The 19,186-nt window shown below is 40.6% G+C and overlaps 3 protein-coding genes and 1 pseudogene across 3 annotated transcripts; 3 read left to right on the top strand and 1 right to left on the bottom strand.

Annotated features, from left to right (window-relative positions):
* The first annotated feature begins 3,662 nt into the window (after nt 1-3,662).
* Nucleotides 3,663-7,748, top strand: LOC137722247 (glutamate receptor 3.2-like). The gene is made up of 6 exons (XM_068461208.2): nt 3,663-4,173; nt 4,322-5,661; nt 5,879-6,153; nt 6,278-6,309; nt 6,392-6,786; nt 7,043-7,748. Exons 1-6 carry the CDS (start codon nt 3,825-3,827, stop codon nt 7,577-7,579), a joined length of 2,928 nt encoding a protein of 975 aa, XP_068317309.2. The 5' UTR covers nt 3,663-3,824; the 3' UTR covers nt 7,580-7,748.
* Nucleotides 7,749-8,430: 682 nt separating this feature from the next.
* On the top strand, nt 8,431-9,870 carry LOC137725127 (homoserine kinase). Its single transcript, XM_068463716.2, has one exon. The coding sequence runs from the start codon at nt 8,570-8,572 to the stop codon at nt 9,677-9,679; it is 1,110 nt and encodes a 369-aa protein (XP_068319817.1). The 5' UTR covers nt 8,431-8,569; the 3' UTR covers nt 9,680-9,870.
* A 442-nt stretch (nt 9,871-10,312) lies between these two features.
* Nucleotides 10,313-10,654, top strand: LOC137725128 (RING-H2 finger protein ATL80 pseudogene; annotated as a pseudogene).
* Nucleotides 10,655-10,729: 75 nt separating this feature from the next.
* LOC137725126 (monosaccharide-sensing protein 2) lies at nt 10,730-15,384 on the bottom strand. Its single transcript, XM_088694519.1, has 7 exons — nt 14,786-15,384; nt 14,497-14,601; nt 14,170-14,393; nt 13,311-13,877; nt 11,956-12,887; nt 11,680-11,867; nt 10,730-11,472 (listed from the first exon to the last, which is right to left on the bottom strand). The coding sequence occupies exons 3-7, from the start codon at nt 14,246-14,248 to the stop codon at nt 11,028-11,030; spliced, it is 2,211 nt and encodes a 736-aa protein (XP_088550645.1). The 5' UTR covers nt 14,249-14,393; nt 14,497-14,601; nt 14,786-15,384; the 3' UTR covers nt 10,730-11,027.
* Between the last annotated feature and the right edge of the window lie 3,802 nt (nt 15,385-19,186).

The raw sequence follows: 19,186 nt of genomic DNA, 5'->3' as shown, positions 1-19,186 counted from the left end.
GGACAGGTCCAAAATTTCATAACACCAAATGGGGCTGGGCGGGGCGGGTATACGAATTTAATGGGGCTGGGCGATTCTTAAAATAGAAATGAACGGGCCTTCGGCCCAGCCCATTTCTAGCATGTCCTGTGTTCAATTTATTATTGTTTTATGACTCATATCACATCCCACTTTCTCTCTATCTCCTTAACCCATGCCACCCCCACTTCCCTCTGTCTCCCTTTAACCCATCCTTCTGTCTATCTCTACCCACATCATCTCTCTTTCCCAACCAAACAAAATCATGTGCATATCTCTTACCTCTCTCATTCATATCAGATATGATATTTTCTTTCTTTTTTTTTCTTTGAAAAACACCAACAACACTCATGCCTCTCATCAACAATCACAAAGTCATCGTCCATCCTTCCATTTCTACCTTCGAAACCCTAAGGCCGCAACTCTCTCTTTCAAACACTCAACTTTTAGCCCCTATTTCTCCACATATCCGTAACTCTACGAGCTCAGATCCGAAACCCAGAACCCACCACCACCAAACCTGCAACCCCCACACCTTGGATCTGGGAAATTAAAACCCAGAGACTTCCAAACTCGAGCTTGAGAAATCAAACCCAGAATCTTCGAAGCCATAGACGTGACATACACCAACCCATCGTCTGAGCAAACTGATCTGGGAAATAAAAGTTGAACCTTTTGACCCAAAAAAAAAAATTTTGTGTCGAGTTTGGAGCTCGAATTGTCACCGTCGATGGTCGTTCCTTCTTGTTTTCTGTTTGGCTACTGAGAAAATAGAATTTCCGTGGTGCATTGGGTTTATGGTTTTGCCAGATTTGGAAACGGCACGGCAAGCGGATGTGGATCTTGATGTTGGAGACTGAGTCAAAGATTTGGAGGATGACATGTCCGGGAGGCTATCAAAACAAGAAAAAAAAAAAAGGACCCATGGACTAGTCTCGAACCGGCCCGTTTGAAACAAGCAGGGCTAGGTTCGATTTTAGTGATCAAATTTGCAATACCTAGACCAGCCCATCCTATTTCCTTTATAAGCGAGTCCGGTCTGGTCCCTTCAAATTTGAGCCCGGCCCGGCCGTGCCCACCCATAGCACAAACTACTGAGAAGGGAACATAACAAACCCCAAATTATGGAATACACAAGGTTGATGTAGAGATTGAGGTGTATATTAGGTGTAGAGTGTGAGGTATGAGTAGTAGGGAAAAATACGCGAGAGGTACTAAAACAAATTTTAATTGAAAAAATAAATGCGCATGTATTCAGTATGGATAAGCATTACCCATTCAGTATATTTATTCAACGACGTGAGGTGTAAATAAAATAACTCTCAAATAAATTAAAATACTTTTATTGTACCAAATGAGTTGGCGTGCTATATCAAAAATGCCACAATAAATTTATAAAAATGCATTCTCCTTAATATTACTTTTTATTCACACGATAACAAATTAAATGTCACGTGGGCTTTAAAATTACAAATGGCGGATTCAAATAACTTTTCCTTTTCAAAATTAGCATGCAAACATTTATATATTTCCGACATGCTTCTTTCCCTTGATCTAACCTATGTATATGTATTTGTCATTACCATTTACTTAACCTGTACTACTCGATTTAAAGTGAAATTTTCTTTGGAGTATCCTGCCACGCCCTAAAGCATAATGGTAATGCTTGACCCCTGCTCTCAAATTCTCCCTTGTAGCATTATTGTTTTCTTGTCTCTCTCTAACTGTTTCTTGAGATTTTACACATTTTATGTAGTTTTGAAATTTCAAGTTCCTTCTAAATTTCAAGTCCTTTTGCTCTGTCGAAAATTTAACTTCTTTTTGTAGACTACTGTGATGGTGTGCAAACTTCTTTTAGTCATGACCGTCTTCCTAGAGATCTTTTCAGTGGCTTGTGTTCAGGCTTCATCCCCAAGAAAGCCCCAGTATGCACTAGTTGGTATGCTGTTGGCTCTTCTGGCTACAGTCACCTTCATCTCCGCGCTCATTTGCCAAGGTAGAATGGAGAGGGTTGAATTTCGGAGGAGGTGGTTTTATTATCCACGCCCCTCTCACAGGCCTTTCATTACTTATATGGATGCATGCGCAGTACTTAGTTGCATCTGCATGTTCATTTGCCCGATGGTTCATTATGTTTGCTACATTCGGCATGTTGTAAATCCTATAAAGCCATCTCTTTACTCTGGCATCATTATGATTTATCTGCATGCTTCAAGGGCATATAAGATGCGAAAAGAAATGAGAGCCGCGCGGAACACAAGGATACAGAATATAGAAGACCCTGAGGAGATGAATAAACTCTGAGTAGCCACACAGATGTGTTTATTTGTGGTTATGTTCCTGTTTGTATAAGAAAATTAGTAATCCAATTCTATTTGCAGTATGTAATAAGTTTTGCACAAACTGCTAATGTGCTTAAAAATTAAAGGTAAAGAATAATGAGTCAATGAGATTTAATTTTTATATGTTCAATTCATTTACACATCATCACATGGAATGCGAACTCTTCCAAATCCAATTCTCCATCAGAAATCTTAAGCAAAAGAAAAACTCAGTCAAAAATCCTCTCCCCAGTTGAGAAGACTAAACTCTAGTGAGATGAAAATCACCATGAACAACTCTTCGGATTCGAAAGATCCAAATGTGAGCAGATTTAGCAGCTTCAAGAAGCTTCCTTTTGAATCAACCCCAATTATGCCAGCCAACGTTCCAGCGTGCTAGACACTCCTATCACAATCCCCTGCATAGCTTGGAGCAAGGGTAACAATTAAAAGAACAAATCGCTGCTCAAATGTAAGTTCTACAAAATTAAGTTTGAGGTGAAGAATATTGTTGCGGTGGACTGGGGAGAGTCCAAGCGCTTCCTGGAGGCAGTCACAGACAAGAGCCGTCACTCCAAGTGAAAAGTTGAAAACCCACATAACTTTTGCCAAGTAACTCAGAGAGAGCGTATCTTCAAATGATCTCTTCACCCAGACATACTATAATCAATGGGACAAGTACCCAGCTTAAACCTTGTTCTTTTCCAACTTCTTGCCTTTCGTAAGGAGAAGAAAATCTCTTCACCCTGTCGTTGTTAGCCCCTTCTTTGATAACTCAAGCTTTTGAGGTTATTAGTTGTCTAACATGTTATCATAGTATTCAGAGTGTAGGCAGATAGGGCTACACTCTGAATACTTCTCCATGCCGAATATTTAAGCTTTGAGGGCTAGTGATTGTCTACACGGTTACACCTTCTGGCTTATAGGCGAACCTTGTACCTCACTAATTACTACTGCCTCCCACTAGCTTAAAACAATTCAACCATGCCATTGTTCTAAAGAGTGACTCGTACAAAAGAGAAGCAAACTCATGACCCCTTCACCAAGACCAATTGGAAATCCATTTGCCCAAGTTGCTCTCTTTCCCTTGTTCGAAGTATTCTCATCAGAAGAATTAATTAAGGAACTAGCTTTGCCTCACCCCCATTCTTTCTTTTGAGTTTTGCGCACTCTAGCTAGCTTTACTTTAGGGACTGGTCATTTTTCCTTTTTCCAAATTTATATATTCAATTCTTGTTCCCTTTTTTTTCTCTCTTTTAATTAATGTATCTTTTTTAATTGATCGGTAGCTAGAAAAAATAGATAAAGTGCAGAGGGACAACAGTGGCCACATGAACTTTTCACTTTTATTCTTGCTTTGAGTTTGGTGGGCATTCCTTATATATCTAAATCTTGCTTTAGCAAGACAGATTTGTGCTTTTGGTTTGCCCAAATTGTTTCTCTGTCAGAATTCCAAAGGTTTTTCTTCTTCTTTATGTTTTCTGAATGAAAGTGTCCTTGAATGTCAAGCTTCTTATGATTATTTCTTTTGGCATTTTGTTTCGATATACAAAACTTGGTGAGGTTCTCAGTCTTAGTACCACAATGAATCTAGTTTGGCTTGTGTCGATACTCCTCATCTGCAGACAAGGCTCCATAGAAGCGGACTCAAGACCTGCTGTCGTGAATGTTGGCGCAATGTTTGCAGCGGGCAGCATCAACGGAAGAGTCTTAAAGATTGCCATTGAGGCGGCTAGGAACGATGTCAATTCTGATCCAAGCATTCTTCATAAAACTAAATTATCCATATCTTTTCATAATTCCAACTACAGCGGATTTCTTGGACTCATTGGAGGTAAATTTTTTTTTTTTTGGCTATGTGTTTTTACTACAAAAATTCTCTCAGCAGTATGCGCATCAGTATTTATACTTATGTTGTCGAAACTGCATTAATCTCGTGTACTTGAATTTGTACGTTGTTCTTATTTCTTTGTTGATCACAGCGTTAAAGTACATGGAGTCTGATACATTTGCTATAATTGGTCCACAAAATTCTGTGATGGCTCATATCCTCTCACATCTTGCCAATGAGCTACGTGTCCCGTTATTGTCAGTCACGGCGCTGGACCCCACCCTAGCAAGTCTGCAGTACCCTTTCTTTGTTCAAACTGCACCGAATGATCAATTCCAGATGGCTGCTATTGCAGACATTGTTAGTTATTTCGGTTGGTCAGAGGTAGTTGCGATTTTCACAGACGATGACAACAGCCGAAATGGTGTTGCTGCATTAGGTGAGAAACTTGCAGAAAAACGCCACAAGATTTCATACAAGGCAGTACTTCCACCTGACCCGGAACCAACTCGAGAAGATGTAAAAAATCTGTTGATAAAGGTTCGAATGATGGGGTCTCGAGTGATCGTTATACACACATTCTCCACATCTGGTCTCCTGGTTTTTGATGTTGCTAAAGAACTTGGGATGATGGAGAGTGGATATGTTTGGATAGCCGCAACTTGGCTGTCTACTGTTTTAGATTCAACTTCACCTCTTTCTTCGAAAACTGCCAGCTCCATCCAAGGTGCTCTGACTCTTCGTCCACACACGCCAGATTCTAAGCAAAAAAGGGATTTCATATCGAGGTGGAACGAGTTGAGTAATGGCTCTATCGGGTTGAACCCTTACGGTCTGTATGCCTATGATACAGTTTGGATGCTTGCCCGTGCTATAGATTTGCTTTTGGAACAAGGAAGCAGCATTGCCTTTTCCAACATTACTAGTACAGGACCTATTGGCGGTCTTAAAGGAGGGGCTTTGAACCTGGGTGCATTGAGCATTTTTCAGGGTGGGAAACAGTTGCTGGACAATATTTTGCGTACAAATACAACCGGTCTGACTGGTCGGGTAGCATTTCATCCAGATAGATCGCCATTGAATCCTTCATATGAAATCATTAACACAATCACAAATGGATATCAAAGAATTGGATACTGGTCTAACTACTCTGGTATATCTCTTGTTGCCCCTGAGAAATTATCCAACCGGTCTAATGCGAACCAACGTTTGGACACTGTTATATGGCCCGGAGGGACAACAGTTAAGCCTCGGGGATGGGTTTTTCCAAACAATGGGGAGAAATTGAGAATTGGAGTGCCAAATCGAGTCAGCTTTCAAGGCTTTGTGTCACATACAAGTGGTACTGATGTAGTTGAAGGATACTGCATTGATATATTCATTGCAGCCATAAATTTACTTCCTTATGCAGTTCCATATAAGTTTGTTCTGTTTGGTGATGGCCTTAAGAACCCTAGCTACAACGAGCTCGTAAACATGGTTGCTTCAGGTGTAAGTAACCTTCAATTATTTCCTCACACTATTTTTCTCTATTTGCATGCCCCTTGTTTATTCCTGACCTTTGGATTGAATAAATCTATAGATTATAAGGGACATAAATAAAGAGGGGCATGCGGAAATCATTTTCCCTTGACTTATTTTGGCACAGAAAATAATGGTAAGCACAAAGTTTCCAAATTTGCATCTGATTTGGACCTTTGTTCTGCAGAAGTTTGATGCTGCGGTAGGTGACATTGCAATCGTCACTAACCGGACGAAGATTGTGGATTTCACTCAGCCGTATATAGAGTCGGGGCTAGTTGTGGTGGCTCCAGTTAGGGATTCGAATTCAGCTTGGGTATTCTTAAAGCCATTTTCTTCATCAATGTGGGGTGTAACGGCATCCTTCTTCCTAATCATTGGATTAGTGATATGGATTCTTGAACATAGAATAAACGATGAGTTCCGAGGTCCTCCTAGGAACCAGATTGTCACAATTTTATGGTAAATACTTTGTAACTTTAACATTCCGACACAGATTTCGCATATAGATACTGATTTATAGAGACTGATTTGCAGTGGCATGAAAAATTGTAGACTCATCTGCCTTCATTCTGTTGTTTTTCAGGTTTAGCTTCTCTACTATGTTTTTTGCTCACAGTAAGTTCAATTTTGGCCATTATATTGTGTTCTTACCAAGAACTTGATAGCAAGTTTTAAAGATCAATCTTTGAACTTTCAGGAGAGAACATCGTCAGCACGCTAGGCCGCATGGTGCTGATCATCTGGCTTTTTGTAGTTCTAGTGATCAACTCAAGCTACACGGCTAGCCTGACATCAATGCTCACAGTACAACAACTATCATCTCCCATCACCAGCATCGATACCTTGATAACTAGCACAGAACCTATAGGATTCCAAATCGGATCTTTTGCTCAGAACTATTTGGTTGAGCAGCTCGACATCCCAAAGTCCAGACTAGTTCCTCTTGGCTCGCCAGAAGCTTATGCAACCGCGCTTAAGGACAAAAGTGTTGCTGCTGTGGTTGACGAAAGAGCATATATAGAACTCTTCCTCTCAGAAAACTGCAAGTTCTCAATTAGGGGGGCAGAATTCACCAAAAGTGGGTGGGGATTTGTAAGTACCTCAACATAACTAGTTTTGGTCTTAAATTGCTTAATCCGCCCGAAAACTAATACCTTTTGTTTTGAATTTTTCTCTTGTCGAATAGTCTAACATGTTATACGTTATCATACTTCAATCTAGACCACTAAATCAAGTGAAATCTTGTTTGGATGTTTAGGTCATATTTTCAGTTTGACAACATAACATGTCAAATATGTAAGACCGATCATTTAACTGTTTCGAATCATACATGTTTTTTTTTTTTTAGGCATTTCCAAGAGACTCTCCTTTCGCAATTGACATGTCAACTGCCATCCTCACTCTATCTGAAAATGGTGATCTCCAGAAAATTTATAACAAATGGCTCTCCAGAAAGATTTGTGCTTCAGAGAGCTCCAGCATCGTATCCGACCAGCTTCAACTACAAAGCTTCTGGGGGCTATTCCTTATCGCCGGCATTGTATCTTTTATTGCTCTACTCATTTACTTGTTTACCACGCTACACCAGTACAAACGCCATACCCCCGAAGCTGAAGATCAAGCCCAACCTTCGAGCCAAGAAAACATCAACTCTCACTCTACCTTAACACACCTCCTCATGTTCTTGTCCTTCGTCGACAAAAAGGTAGACAAATCGAAGAAAAATAAGTCGAAAAGAAAGCGCAACGAAAGCGTAGTACCAAATGGTCCAAATGTGATTGAAAATGAAGATGATCAATCAGTAAGGAATGCTTCCAAGAGAATACAGATCGACAACCCTCAAGAGGTGCGTAATGCTGACAATGACATTTGGCTAACTCGTTAATTAAACATGATTACGTAGTTAATTATATCGTGTTTTTCTGACCAAGAAAGAATCATATCATATTTTGTCTTTTACTCCCTTGTACTAATTTAAAGAAAAATTGATCATCAAACTTGGTAATGTATTGTCATATTTCATTTTTCAATAATACATTGCTATTTCGTTTATATACACTTTATTTGATTAATTTGGTCATGAAATGGAATGTTGATATGTTATTGCTGTTGTTAGATTATTACCAACAATTTATACATACTTGATATCAGTACATTTATAACAAGAGAAATATTAGGGGCCCTCTCAAAAGTGGAATTCTTCATGAATTATCTATCATCTCATGTTTTTATTATAATGTTGGCACGATAATTGACGTTAAACCGTGAGAACTCTTTCATAATTGGGACTTTCTATAGACAATTTGTCAGCTCACAGGTCAACATTATAAAACATTATATTAAAAACATGAGATGCCGACACTAAACCACATCATTGATTAACATAAAAGTTAACGATCAAGCTAAAGTGAGAGAAGAAAAAAATAATGTTTCGAGAACAGAAAAATGAAATGCATTAAAAAAAACTTTTTTTTCTTAGAAAAATGCTTTCTCAAAAGTGAGACTCTCTATAAACTATCTATCATTTTACAATTTAACGTTATTTCTTGTATCAACATTATAAAACATTGTACTAAAACAAAAGTCGGAAAGTCACTTCTGGATGAGTCATCCTAGCATTTCCATTTTTTTTTTATTTTGACAGGAGCCGAAAAGTATGAAATTTGGAAAATTGAGAAACTGGAGGAAAATTAGAAATAAAAAAAATGAAGTGTCTTTTCAATTTCTCTTTGCAGTGGTTATGTCACTACCTATCCCCACGCCCAGCCCATATATTTCATCCAAAAACCCAAATCCCTGCAATTTTCCTCCGTCCTAAAACACCACCCCACCACCCCCCCCAAAACACTCCCTCAGCTGCTCCCTCGGCCTAGCAATGGCGATCTGCCACCAATCTCCGTTCAAGCTCTTCACCGCCATCCCATCACAATCATCGAAGCCCAAACCCCTCCACCTCCGATGCAATTTCTCCCTCCCCTCCCGACCCCCCCTCACCTTCACCGAGCCCGAACCCGTCTTCACCTCCGTCAAGGCCTTCGCCCCAGCAACCGTCGCCAATCTAGGCCCGGGATTCGACTTCTTGGGCTGCGCCGTCGATGGCCTCGGCGACTTCGTCTCCCTCACCATCGACCCCCAGGTCTCGCCTGGCGAGATCTCCATTTCCGAGATCTCCGGTGACCACAACTCCAAAAAGCTCAGCAGAAACCCTCTCTCGAACTGCGCCGGAATCGCCGCCATAGAAGTCATGAAGATGCTTGGAGTTCGATCGGTAGGCCTTTCCCTCACTCTGGAAAAGGGGTTGCCTTTGGGCTCCGGGCTCGGATCCAGCGCGGCGAGCGCGGCGGCGGGTGCGGTTGCGGTCAACGAGATTTTTGGCGGGAAATTGGGGATAGAGGAATTGGTGATCGCGGGGCTAAAATCGGAGGAGAAGGTGTCTGGCTACCACGCCGATAACATAGCTCCGGCGATTATGGGAGGGTTCGTGTTGATTCGGAGCTACGAACCGTTGGATTTGATTCCGTTAGTCTTTCCGGATGGTAAAGAATTGTTTTTTGTGTTGGCAACGCCGGAGTTTGAAGCTCCGACGAAGAAGATGAGGGCGGCTCTGCCGGCGGAGGTCGGGATGGCCCACCACGTCTGGAATTCGAGCCAGGCTGGGGCGCTGGTGGCGGCGGTGCTGCAGGGGGACGTGCCAGGGCTTGGCAGGGCCTTGTCGAGCGATAAGATAGTGGAGCCGCGGCGGGCCCCTCTGATCCCCGGCATGGACGCGGTTAAAAAGGCGGCGATCGAGGGCGGAGCATTCGGGTGCACAATAAGCGGGGCGGGGCCCACTGCGGTGGCGGTCACGGATGATCCCGAGAAAGGAAAGGTGATCGGAGAAAGAATGGTGGCGGCATTTCTAAAGGAAGGGAAGTTGAAGGCGGCGGCGAGTGTGAGTAGACTCGACCGGGTTGGTGCCAGGCTTGTCAGCACCATTCCGAGATAGAAGTATCATTAAACTAAGAGCTAGTCGGTTTTAAAATGATTGGAGGGAGAGTTTGTTTTGTTGGGTGAGGATTTTAGGTGGTTTTGTAAACAAATGTACTAGGAAGGAAGGTGGCTTCTGTGTTTGTGTTGCATTTTGTATTCACATAAAACTTGTGAAATGCGTAATGAAGTGTTTTGAATAAGCACTAAGTTTTGGCTCTCCCACATTATCGATGTGGTTGGCTCTCTTGTGTCATCTTCGTTGCATGGGTTTAGAACCAAAGCGATTTCCGCACTCTTTTTTCCATTTTGTGTTGTTCTTTTATTCCGGTTGAAAATAAATAGAGTGCGGAAATTATTTTTCTTGATAAATGCTCTAAAGTAGTCTACTTTAGAGTTGGATTTGGATGTTTGAACTCACAGTTGGTGGTTAAGGGTTCCAGCTGGTCTTTAAATGCTCAATGATTTTCTACCTTGTGTCGGTCCTTTAAATCCTCTCTTTTGGGAACTTGTTATTCATCATTCTCTCATGGCTTTCCATTGCAGGTTTATCACCGGAAAAACTCCCCTTCTTACTCCGTTCTTTTGCATCTTAACCTTCATCATTGTCCTCATCACTCCATTCTTGAGCATCTTAACCCTTGTCGTTGTCATGATCGTCCGCCCGGTGCTGTGGCTTGCTGCATTGTTCGACCGTCACATGGCCAGATCTAGCGCTTCCACGCCTCAGCCTCCCAACCCCTTGCCTGACCAAGGACTCGATGAAATGATTATATGTTCGCTTCCTAACGTCCCGTATAATGCAGAAGCGGATGCAAGACTAGCAGAATGTGCAATCTGCTTGATGGAGTTTGTGGATGGAGATGTCACAAGGGTGTTGCCTCAGTGTGGTCACGGATTCCATGTGAGTTGTGTTGATAGGTGGCTGAGGTGCCACTCTTCGTGCCCATCTTGTCGCCGCGGTGTGGTTGGGGAAGAGGGGTGTTACAAATGAAGTTGGTATCGAGCTCATGGATTCGGAGTTTGGAGCTCTGAACAGATCATGTAAAATGGCCTGAATCATTAACAGTTTCATTCAAGCCGCTGCAATTTTCATTCAATTCGAAGCAAATGTAAAATTTCGACATGTAAACTAGTAAAGCAATCGCCTTTCCCATGAAGTTATCCCACAATTTTCGTTCCGAAGAGATTGGACATTGAACTCTAGTCATTTTAATCAGGTATAACAAATGGGGGATAATTATACAATAACCCCTTCCGTAAGGATCAATCGTACCAATTCCAAAACAAGTAAAGAAAATGTAGATTCGATGCAAAACTAGGAAGATTAAACAGCTTTCAAAACTTTTAACCCACTATGGATCAAGTTAATTGTTCTTGGCAGCTGCAGCCTGCTTTGCACCAACAGAGAAAAACTCGGTAATCACTTCAAGGGGCATGCCTTTGGTCTCGGGAACTTTCAAGAAAACAAAGATAAACGCTATGACGCACACAACTGCGTACATGCCAAAAACACCAGCAAGGCCAACAGATTTGAGCATCACCGGAAGTGAGTAGGTGACAATGATATCACCAATCCAGAATGTGAGGGCGCAGATGGCAATGCAGAGGCCTCGAACTCTGGTGGGAAAGATTTCTGCACAGAGTATGTTGGGGATCGGACCAAACCCCATAACAAAGAAACAGAAGTAGAGCACAACGCTGACAGTCGAAACTGATGCATTTACAACACTTCCCATATTCACAAGACCTCCGAGGACTAGGATGACCAGAGACACTATCAGGACAGGGATTGTGCCGAGCAGCAAACTCCTGAATTAAGAATGGTTCCAAATTGTTAAATTAGACAATACACAAATTTAACATTGAAAACTTAACCAAACATAAATGATGCTAAACATCTTATTTTGAGGATCACGAAATCGTGCATGCTAATGCAAACGAAAAATTACGAAGCAGTAAGTGTTCAGTTGGCCATTCGAGCAAGATGTCAAGATATAACCAAAAGAATATATTTACCTTCTGCCGGCTAAATCCATGAGCCTCATGGCAATGGCTATGCTAGGAAGCATCAGCAAGGTTGTTACTGCACTGATAAGCAGAGATGCAGAAGCTGAACTAATGCCCAAGTTCGAAAGAAGAACCCCAACGCCCGCCTGCTCAAGAATTTGAGGCGTGTAGTAGAGAACCCCGTTTATGCCAGAAAACTGCATGAAAAAGAAAAAAACATAAAAAGTTGGAATCATTATAACACAAAAATTAATGGAGGTTTCTCAGTAAATGAATTTTCATTACCTGCTGAAGTATCTGAATTCCCACCCCAACAACCAAAGCATGCTTGACTCCGGGTTCGAAAAGGTCACTCCAACTTGGTCCTTTTGCAGGAGTTGCAGCTGGGTTAATCATTGCCGGTCCAACCGGATGCTGATTCATAAGCTCACGTGAATAAAGAGCCGGTTCACTCACCAAAGCAGCAGCCTGGAAGAACTGACCATCGTTCAGTGCATCACCACCAGGTATCGAAACAATAGATCCACGACGAGACGCAGCATCACCCTCCTGGTGTAAATAAATTCTTTTAAACCCTCCTTCCTTGTGTCCATCTTGGCCTTCTCTCTCACACCATTTCCACGCCAGCTGCCAACCGCCACCAATCCCCGTGCTACTAGCTCCCTCTCCACCAATGAGACTGCTGTTTCTTATGCTAGCAAGGCTTCCATGTGGAGGTGGGCCAATGTCTTTTTCAAGGCTTGTTGCCTGACGTGAGATCAATGGACTCTGCAAATTGCCATCAGAATCACCACCAGCTGCATCAGATGCATAACCCTCTCCTTCTCTGGCAAGGCTTTCCTCATCCCACTCTTCGTGTCTAGGCTGATTCCCTCCCACACTAAACATGCTGCCAAAGTGCGGAAAAAGCATACTTCCCTTACTTCCTGTATCGGGGAGCTTCTCATGTACACTGCCAAAGAGAGAGACAAGAGGATCAACAATACCGCTTTGATTTACCATGCTTGCATGTCGAGACACAAGTCCAAGAGTGCTTTGCCCAGTTACAGGTCTGGCAACCCAGGATTGTCCTTGTTCAGGCCCATATAATCTGATTTTATCCTTTTCAGTGGATAAATCGTGATCATCAGCGAGGTCATCCTCTGGGCCAATTATGTACTCCTCAAAAGATGTTTCACCCCCAACTCCAAGACCCTCAACAAGTAAAGCCATTTCACCTGTTGGTCAAATAAGGATCAAACACCATTCAAACAATGCAGGATTGCAAATGAAATAGTTAGTTTAGGGAAGCAAATATCACATACTTTCCTACTAACAAAGATTATGCAATCTGAAGTAAGAACAGTAGAACAAAGCAACTTTATGCTTGCTCGAAAAAGGTTTGGTAGTGTTACGGCTAAAAAGAATGCACAAAGGACTTTAACTCGAAGGACATAACGACCCAGAAGTACTGGATTCTCTTCCGGATAGAATGAAAATGCAGTCCTTTAAACATGACGACTCCAATTAAAAACTGACCTTTGAAACAAACCACTGGTTCTCTGATTTAATTTTTGAAAGTTTTACTATTTAGGTTGAACTAAAAATGACTTTACTAATAGTGACTAAATATTCAAAGATATCAGAATAAAATCACTAACCAGCAACATCTTCTCTTCCACGCAGCCTCTGTAGAACTTGTTTGGCCTCAAGCATCCGTCCCTTACTCACAAGCCATCGTGGAGACTCAGGCAAGAAGAACACAGTCAATACAAAATAAACAAGAGAAGGAATAGAGAGAACACCAAGCATCAACCTCCAACTTGGCGACTCTGTCAACGACATCCCAAAAACCATGCAATATGACAAGAACATCCCACCGGAGCCAGTAAACTGCGGAAGGGTATTCAACGATCCCCTTATCTCAGGCGGGGCTGTCTCAGATATATAAAGTGGTACCAAGGTAACTGCCAAACCAATCCCAAATCCATCTAAAAGGCGCGCCAAGAGAAGGATATAAACATTGGGAGACCACAGCATTACAATACCACTAAGAAAGTAAAGGACAGAAGAGATTATAAGCATAGGACGGCGGCCTAGCCAGTCTGCTACGGCTCCAGAACAAAATGTAACCACAGTTGCGCCTATAAGCGACATGGCCACAATCAGCCCTTCCACGGCGGGTTCACTTTCCAAGTTGAATTCCCTCTTTATGTACAAAACAGAAGCTGCAGGAAAAACCGAAAAGTTCACTCATAAACACAATCAAGCACCAAAATCGCATAAGCTTAACTTATAATCCAAACTTCTCAAAGAAAAATCGAATCATAGACCGCAAATGAAGTAAACTTCAGGCTAGACCGATGAAGTAAACTCTATTATAAACCAGGACAAATCTAAAGAACCAATCTTTGAATCATCTACGTAGACAATTTTCCTCAATCTTAAAAGCATCAAACTTTCAAATGTTGAAAAAAAGACAGACATAAAGCTCTTGATACTAAATAGTTAGAGATTTACCTGCGATAGTGGCGTTGTCCCATCCTTGCAACAAGTTACCAATTGCAGCAGCAACAGCAACAAGAACAGCTCCACTCATTTTTCCACTCAAAAATCTAAACCAATTGGAACCCTCTTCACAAAATCTCACCAAAATCCAACCAATCGAATAAAAAAAAAAAAACAAAAACCCAGATCAAATATCAACGAATCGAACCAGTTCTCGACCACCCAGTTCAGCAATCCTAGCAACAAAGTGACCCCATTGCATAAAACAACACAAAAATCAAACACAAAGGAAAAACATGGGCAAACCCACAAGACAAGAACAAAAGGTGGGGGTTTTACCAGATTGATGGTGTGTTTGTTCTGTTGTGTTTGTCTCCGAATGCAACGACGCCGTCAAAAGTTCGAGACTTTTGAGTCTTTGCAGATGATATTTTCACTCTTTTTCTATAATTTCCTCGAAAACGAAACGCAGATTATTTAAAAAAAATAAAACAAAATCCTATTCGGTGAGAGAAAAGGTACTAAAGGAGAAGCCGACAAGGAGAAAACAGAGGTAAGCAGTTTCGGAAACAAAGGTGGTAATGGAGAAGAAGACAAGGAGAAAACAGAGTTAAGCAGTTTTAGGAACAGAGTGGTGGCTGTTGGACACCTGGCCCTTTCCTCCTCTCCTGACCCTGCACGTCACTTCCCTCCCTGCTCAGCCTCCTGTGACATGTTCCATCATCCTCTAAACCCAACTTTATCTCGAGTTCAGATTATCAATCTCTAACTCTGATTAGATTAGAATATCGCTCGAACGAATGAAAACTAAGTGGATTAGAATTTCGCTCCAAGGAATGACAAGCCAATGAACAGAGATGCTCTGTTTTCTTTGAGAAATAAAGAAGAAGAGAATCTGAGAGAACTGATGGGGTTTTCGGAGGAGAGAAAACTAACCAAGTGAACCAAGGCCGTCTAGGTTAAGGAAATAAAAAGAAAAAAACTTAAAGAATTTGCTAAAAATAAAGAACTTGGTAAAAAAATTAAAAGAATTTCTTAACAAATGGCCTGCAAGCTCAGCACAGCACAGCGCAGAGCACAAACAGCACCAACCCAGCTCAGCTCTTGAATATTCCCACCACCAATTAATGAAATTATTAGCTAGTGGACAAGAAGAATAAACAAATAAATCAAATCAGAAAGCAGATGTTTAATAATTTAATTGGGATTTGTTTGTGTATATTGCAGAGTCCTTGTTTGTGTTGGAGATGTATTAAGTTTAATTAATCTTGTATTAGGAAAAGAAGAAGCACTAAACCAAAAACAATGATTGGGAGGTGAAGTAATCGAATCGAATCGAATCGAAGCGGATCGGATCGGATCGGATTGTATTTACCTTGTTGTAATGGAACACGAGTAACTAGAGGACGAGGAGTCCACAAGTCAGTGTAGTTCCAATTGGCGGGGCACCTCCTGCTTTTGGGATGGCTCAAAGTTGTCTTTGCTTCTTTTTTCTTACCTTTGAGTGAAAAAAAATTTTATTCTAGATTTTTATCACAAATTCTCTCTTAAAAATTGATCTAACATTTTGGTCCTTTTAGTTCAAAACGGATCCTTTTTCATCCTTGCAGTTCTTTACCGCACATTAATTTGATCTTTCCGTTGGAATTTTGTTATAAAATTTGTTAGTTTGATTATGTTGCACACAAATAAGACCCACTGCTTCAATAATATCATTAGATATGAAATACACAGTAAATAAATAAATTATGAAGTGTTTTAAAGTTTTAAAATCCATTGAAAACATAATATAATAATTGAATTTTGAGTGTGCCAAAATAACTTAACATTTGGGTCTAATAATATAGTAGTGGAGGTAGTTTTCGTCATGCATAAGATCAGCCATTATTAGAGACTGTTTTGATTACCAGGGGAAACATCATAAATGTGGAAGTTGAACAAGACTCTTTCTTTTAGTAATTTTCGTTTGGATGTTGTTTCTAACTTTTCAAGTTTGGAGACTAGCTTGGGGTCTCTTTATATAACCATATTCGTTTATTTTTTTCACTACAAATAAATGTATAATGATTTGCATTTGCCTAATTTTTTGCAAGAATAATGTATATATGATGTTCTAAAAAAAATATGTTTGGTAGTTAAAATACATTACAAAGCGGCAGACCCCACAAAAACTTGTGCCAAAAGTTGTATAAAAGAAGTAGTGCCACAAATCCGTCTTCTTTATTTATTTATATACGGTTCAATCATTCGTACACTAGAAGCAAAACAAGATCCTTTCTATTCTAAAGACAATGAGGAAGAGGTTATGGAGCCTGAAGTTTCATACCTTAATGCAATCAGACGCTTTATTGTACTTAGCTCAATGCACTAGATCGGACATATCCTTTATTGTTAATCTTTTGCCAAGATATAGCAATGCGCCAACATGCAGACACTAGATTGGTGTTAAAGACATTTTTCGTTACCTCAAAGGTACTAAGGACTTAAGCTTGTCCTATCACTATGCATCCTCCAGTAGGGACGTCGCTCCCTGGGATTTCGTGTTGATTCTCACCTTGTTGGTTATGTTGATGCAGGTTCTGTACAAGGCAATTTCTCAAATGGGTTATGTATTTACAGTTAGAGACACCGCAATCTCTTGGACGTCAACCAAACAGACCTTAGTTGCGACTTCTTCTAACCATGCTGAAATTCTTGCCTACATGAAGCTACACGTGAATGCTTCTAGCTGAGAGCCTTAATGGAGCATATCCGAAGCATTGGCGGACTTTCTTCTGTCAAAGAAGACAACACCACGGATATTGCGCCGAAATTCTTATTTTCACATCAGCAACAAAAACATGAAAAGATTAAAGTTAAGCAAATCCGTCCCTAGGACAACCTTGCCAACCCCTTTACGAAATCACTACCAAAGTCTACTTTTTAGAAACTTGTACAAAAAATTAATATGTGTAATTATCTCATATGAATTGCTTGTAGTTCTCATTGAAAGCTTTGTCAAACTTATGAAGCCTGTAAACCTAAAACTGAAAACCCAACGCGTTGGAACCAGCTCACTCCGTGAACCAAAATTTTTATTTTCAGAAACACACCCCTGACGGTTGACGGAAGACCGTCTCCGTTTAGCCACCTTTCTCTTAATTAAAGTTGAATTTAATTACGAATGTGCCACTGCACATTCAACCCAAAACCGAATTTTTTAATTTTTTTTTTAGTATATCAATAATTTTACATTAAAGAGAGGGGGAGTTCAGCAAAACCACACAATAAACAGCCTAATTTGGTATCGAAATCGTCATCCACGAGATTCGAACTTAAGACCTCTCACTTCCAAATGAATATGAATATCATCAGACCGTAATATTAAGTGGCAGCCCAAAGCCCAATTTTTTTTTTTTAAAAAAAAAATACAACACACAACGGAAGCAAAAGGCACAACCAAAGAATGAATAAGGATCCTCTCCGGATCCATTTGGTGAGGATCTCGGAGATCCTCCAATCGTATCCATTCACCGTACATCTTACGGTCATAAATTATTGTAAATTTTTTTAATTAGAATGAACCGACGAGATTGATCTCCATTCATTCTAATTTTTTTAATTAGAATGGACTGAAGTATAAGAATCACGGGTACCCGGATCGGCCCGTTTGTAATTAGAATGGACTGACGAGATTGATCTCCATCCAATCTTAATCGTTGGTTTTAGGTTTCCTCGTCCTCGACCTATCGAATTCAACTCTGTCACTCGAGTCTTTCTTGCCGTCTCAAGTGCACCGTCCCCTTCCCTCCACCACCCCGACATCACGACAGCCCTGGTGACCACCATCTTCTTGATTTGTCACCTCTCTATCACCTTTTTCTCACCGTCTCGATTTGACATCCCAAACTTACAGAACCCAGTCACCCCATCGCCCATCTTCTCAATTTGTCACCTTTCTCTCACCGTGTCGAGTGCATCGTCCCTTCCTCTCCACCACCCCGACATCACGACGGCCCTGGCGACCACCACAACGGCCCAGCAACTTCGACGACATCTCAGACTTACAGAACCCTGTCACCCCACCACCAATCTTCTCGATTTGTCACCTCTCTCTCAATCTCACAGGTAAAAACCAACCTCTATGTATATAATTGATCTGCATTTCGAGTTCTCTGCTTTATTTCGGGTGTTAAATTCCTAAATATTATGTGGGTCAAGTTTGATTTAGTTGTTTTTCGGCATTTCGTTGTAATCTGAATCACTTATTGTGTTTATTGTGCTAACTAATTACCAGATTAGGTCAATTTTATGTGATTAGTGCCAGCATTTTAAGGATCTGAATCTGATACTCAGTCTTAGAGGTAAAAACCAAACCCCCATTTTCTTCTATGATTTATCAAATTTTGTTTTAAAATCAATTGAATTAAACTTGTATTTGTTCATGCGAAATGTGGATGGATATGTGGAATTCTTGATTACAAGTTTTAATAGGAATGTAAGCTGTTAGAAATGTAAGTTGTTACCATTGTTATTCAACTTCTTGTTAGAAATGTAAGTTGTTAGAAATGTAAGTTGTGTTGTTTCTTGTTATTCAATGCCTTTGTATTAGTTTCATGTGTCTTTGTATTAGACACATGAAACTAATACAACTGTGCCAACTGTGCTGTTTCTTTTCGTCCTTTTTTCTGGTAGTTTATTAGTCTTGGTTGATGATGCCTTGGGGCAGCAACAGTATTATTTCATAGACAAGTTTGCAACTTCAATGAAAAAAAAAGTGCAAGAAAGAAAGAACAAGGTGTCATCTTACTTAATAGTACCATAAGTCTATGTTGCTTACAGTAAAATTATGAGAAGGGTGCACCATTGACTAATTTATTTTAGGTACCATAATTCTATGTTGTTTACAGTGAGATTCTGACCATTCTTCTTATTCTGGGTTTTTTCTGTTTGCCACATCATTAACATCAAATGATATTGATGAAATACAAAAGTTTCTTGATGTTGTTGTGAGTTCAAGGTATTCATTCCATTCTTGACTTTTCAAAGG

This window comes from Pyrus communis, chromosome 5 (genome assembly GCF_041283825.1).
Source record: "Pyrus communis isolate YQ-2024b chromosome 5, ASM4128382v1, whole genome shotgun sequence".
NCBI lineage: Eukaryota > Viridiplantae > Streptophyta > Magnoliopsida > Rosales > Rosaceae > Pyrus > Pyrus communis.
This window is presented reverse-complemented; position numbering and strand designations above follow the sequence as displayed.

Coding starts and splice junctions, on each gene's coding strand:
- LOC137722247 (XM_068461208.2), top strand. CDS start 3,825: ATGAAAGTGTCCTTGAATGTCAAGCTTCTTATGATTATTTCTTTTGGC. Junction 4,174..4,321: donor ATTTCTTGGACTCATTGGAG/GTAAATTTTTTT, acceptor TGTTGATCACAG/CGTTAAAGTACATGGAGTCT. Junction 6,787..7,042: donor CCAAAAGTGGGTGGGGATTT/GTAAGTACCTCA, acceptor TTTTTTTTTTAG/GCATTTCCAAGAGACTCTCC.
- LOC137725127 (XM_068463716.2), top strand. CDS start 8,570: ATGGCGATCTGCCACCAATCTCCGTTCAAGCTCTTCACCGCCATCCCA.
- LOC137725126 (XM_088694519.1), bottom strand. CDS start 14,248: ATGAGTGGAGCTGTTCTTGTTGCTGTTGCTGCTGCAATTGGTAACTTG. Junction 13,878..14,169: donor GGACAACGCCACTATCGCAG/GTAAATCTCTAA, acceptor TTTTTCCTGCAG/CTTCTGTTTTGTACATAAAG. Junction 11,868..11,955: donor GAATTCAGATACTTCAGCAG/GTAATGAAAATT, acceptor TTTTTCATGCAG/TTTTCTGGCATAAACGGGGT.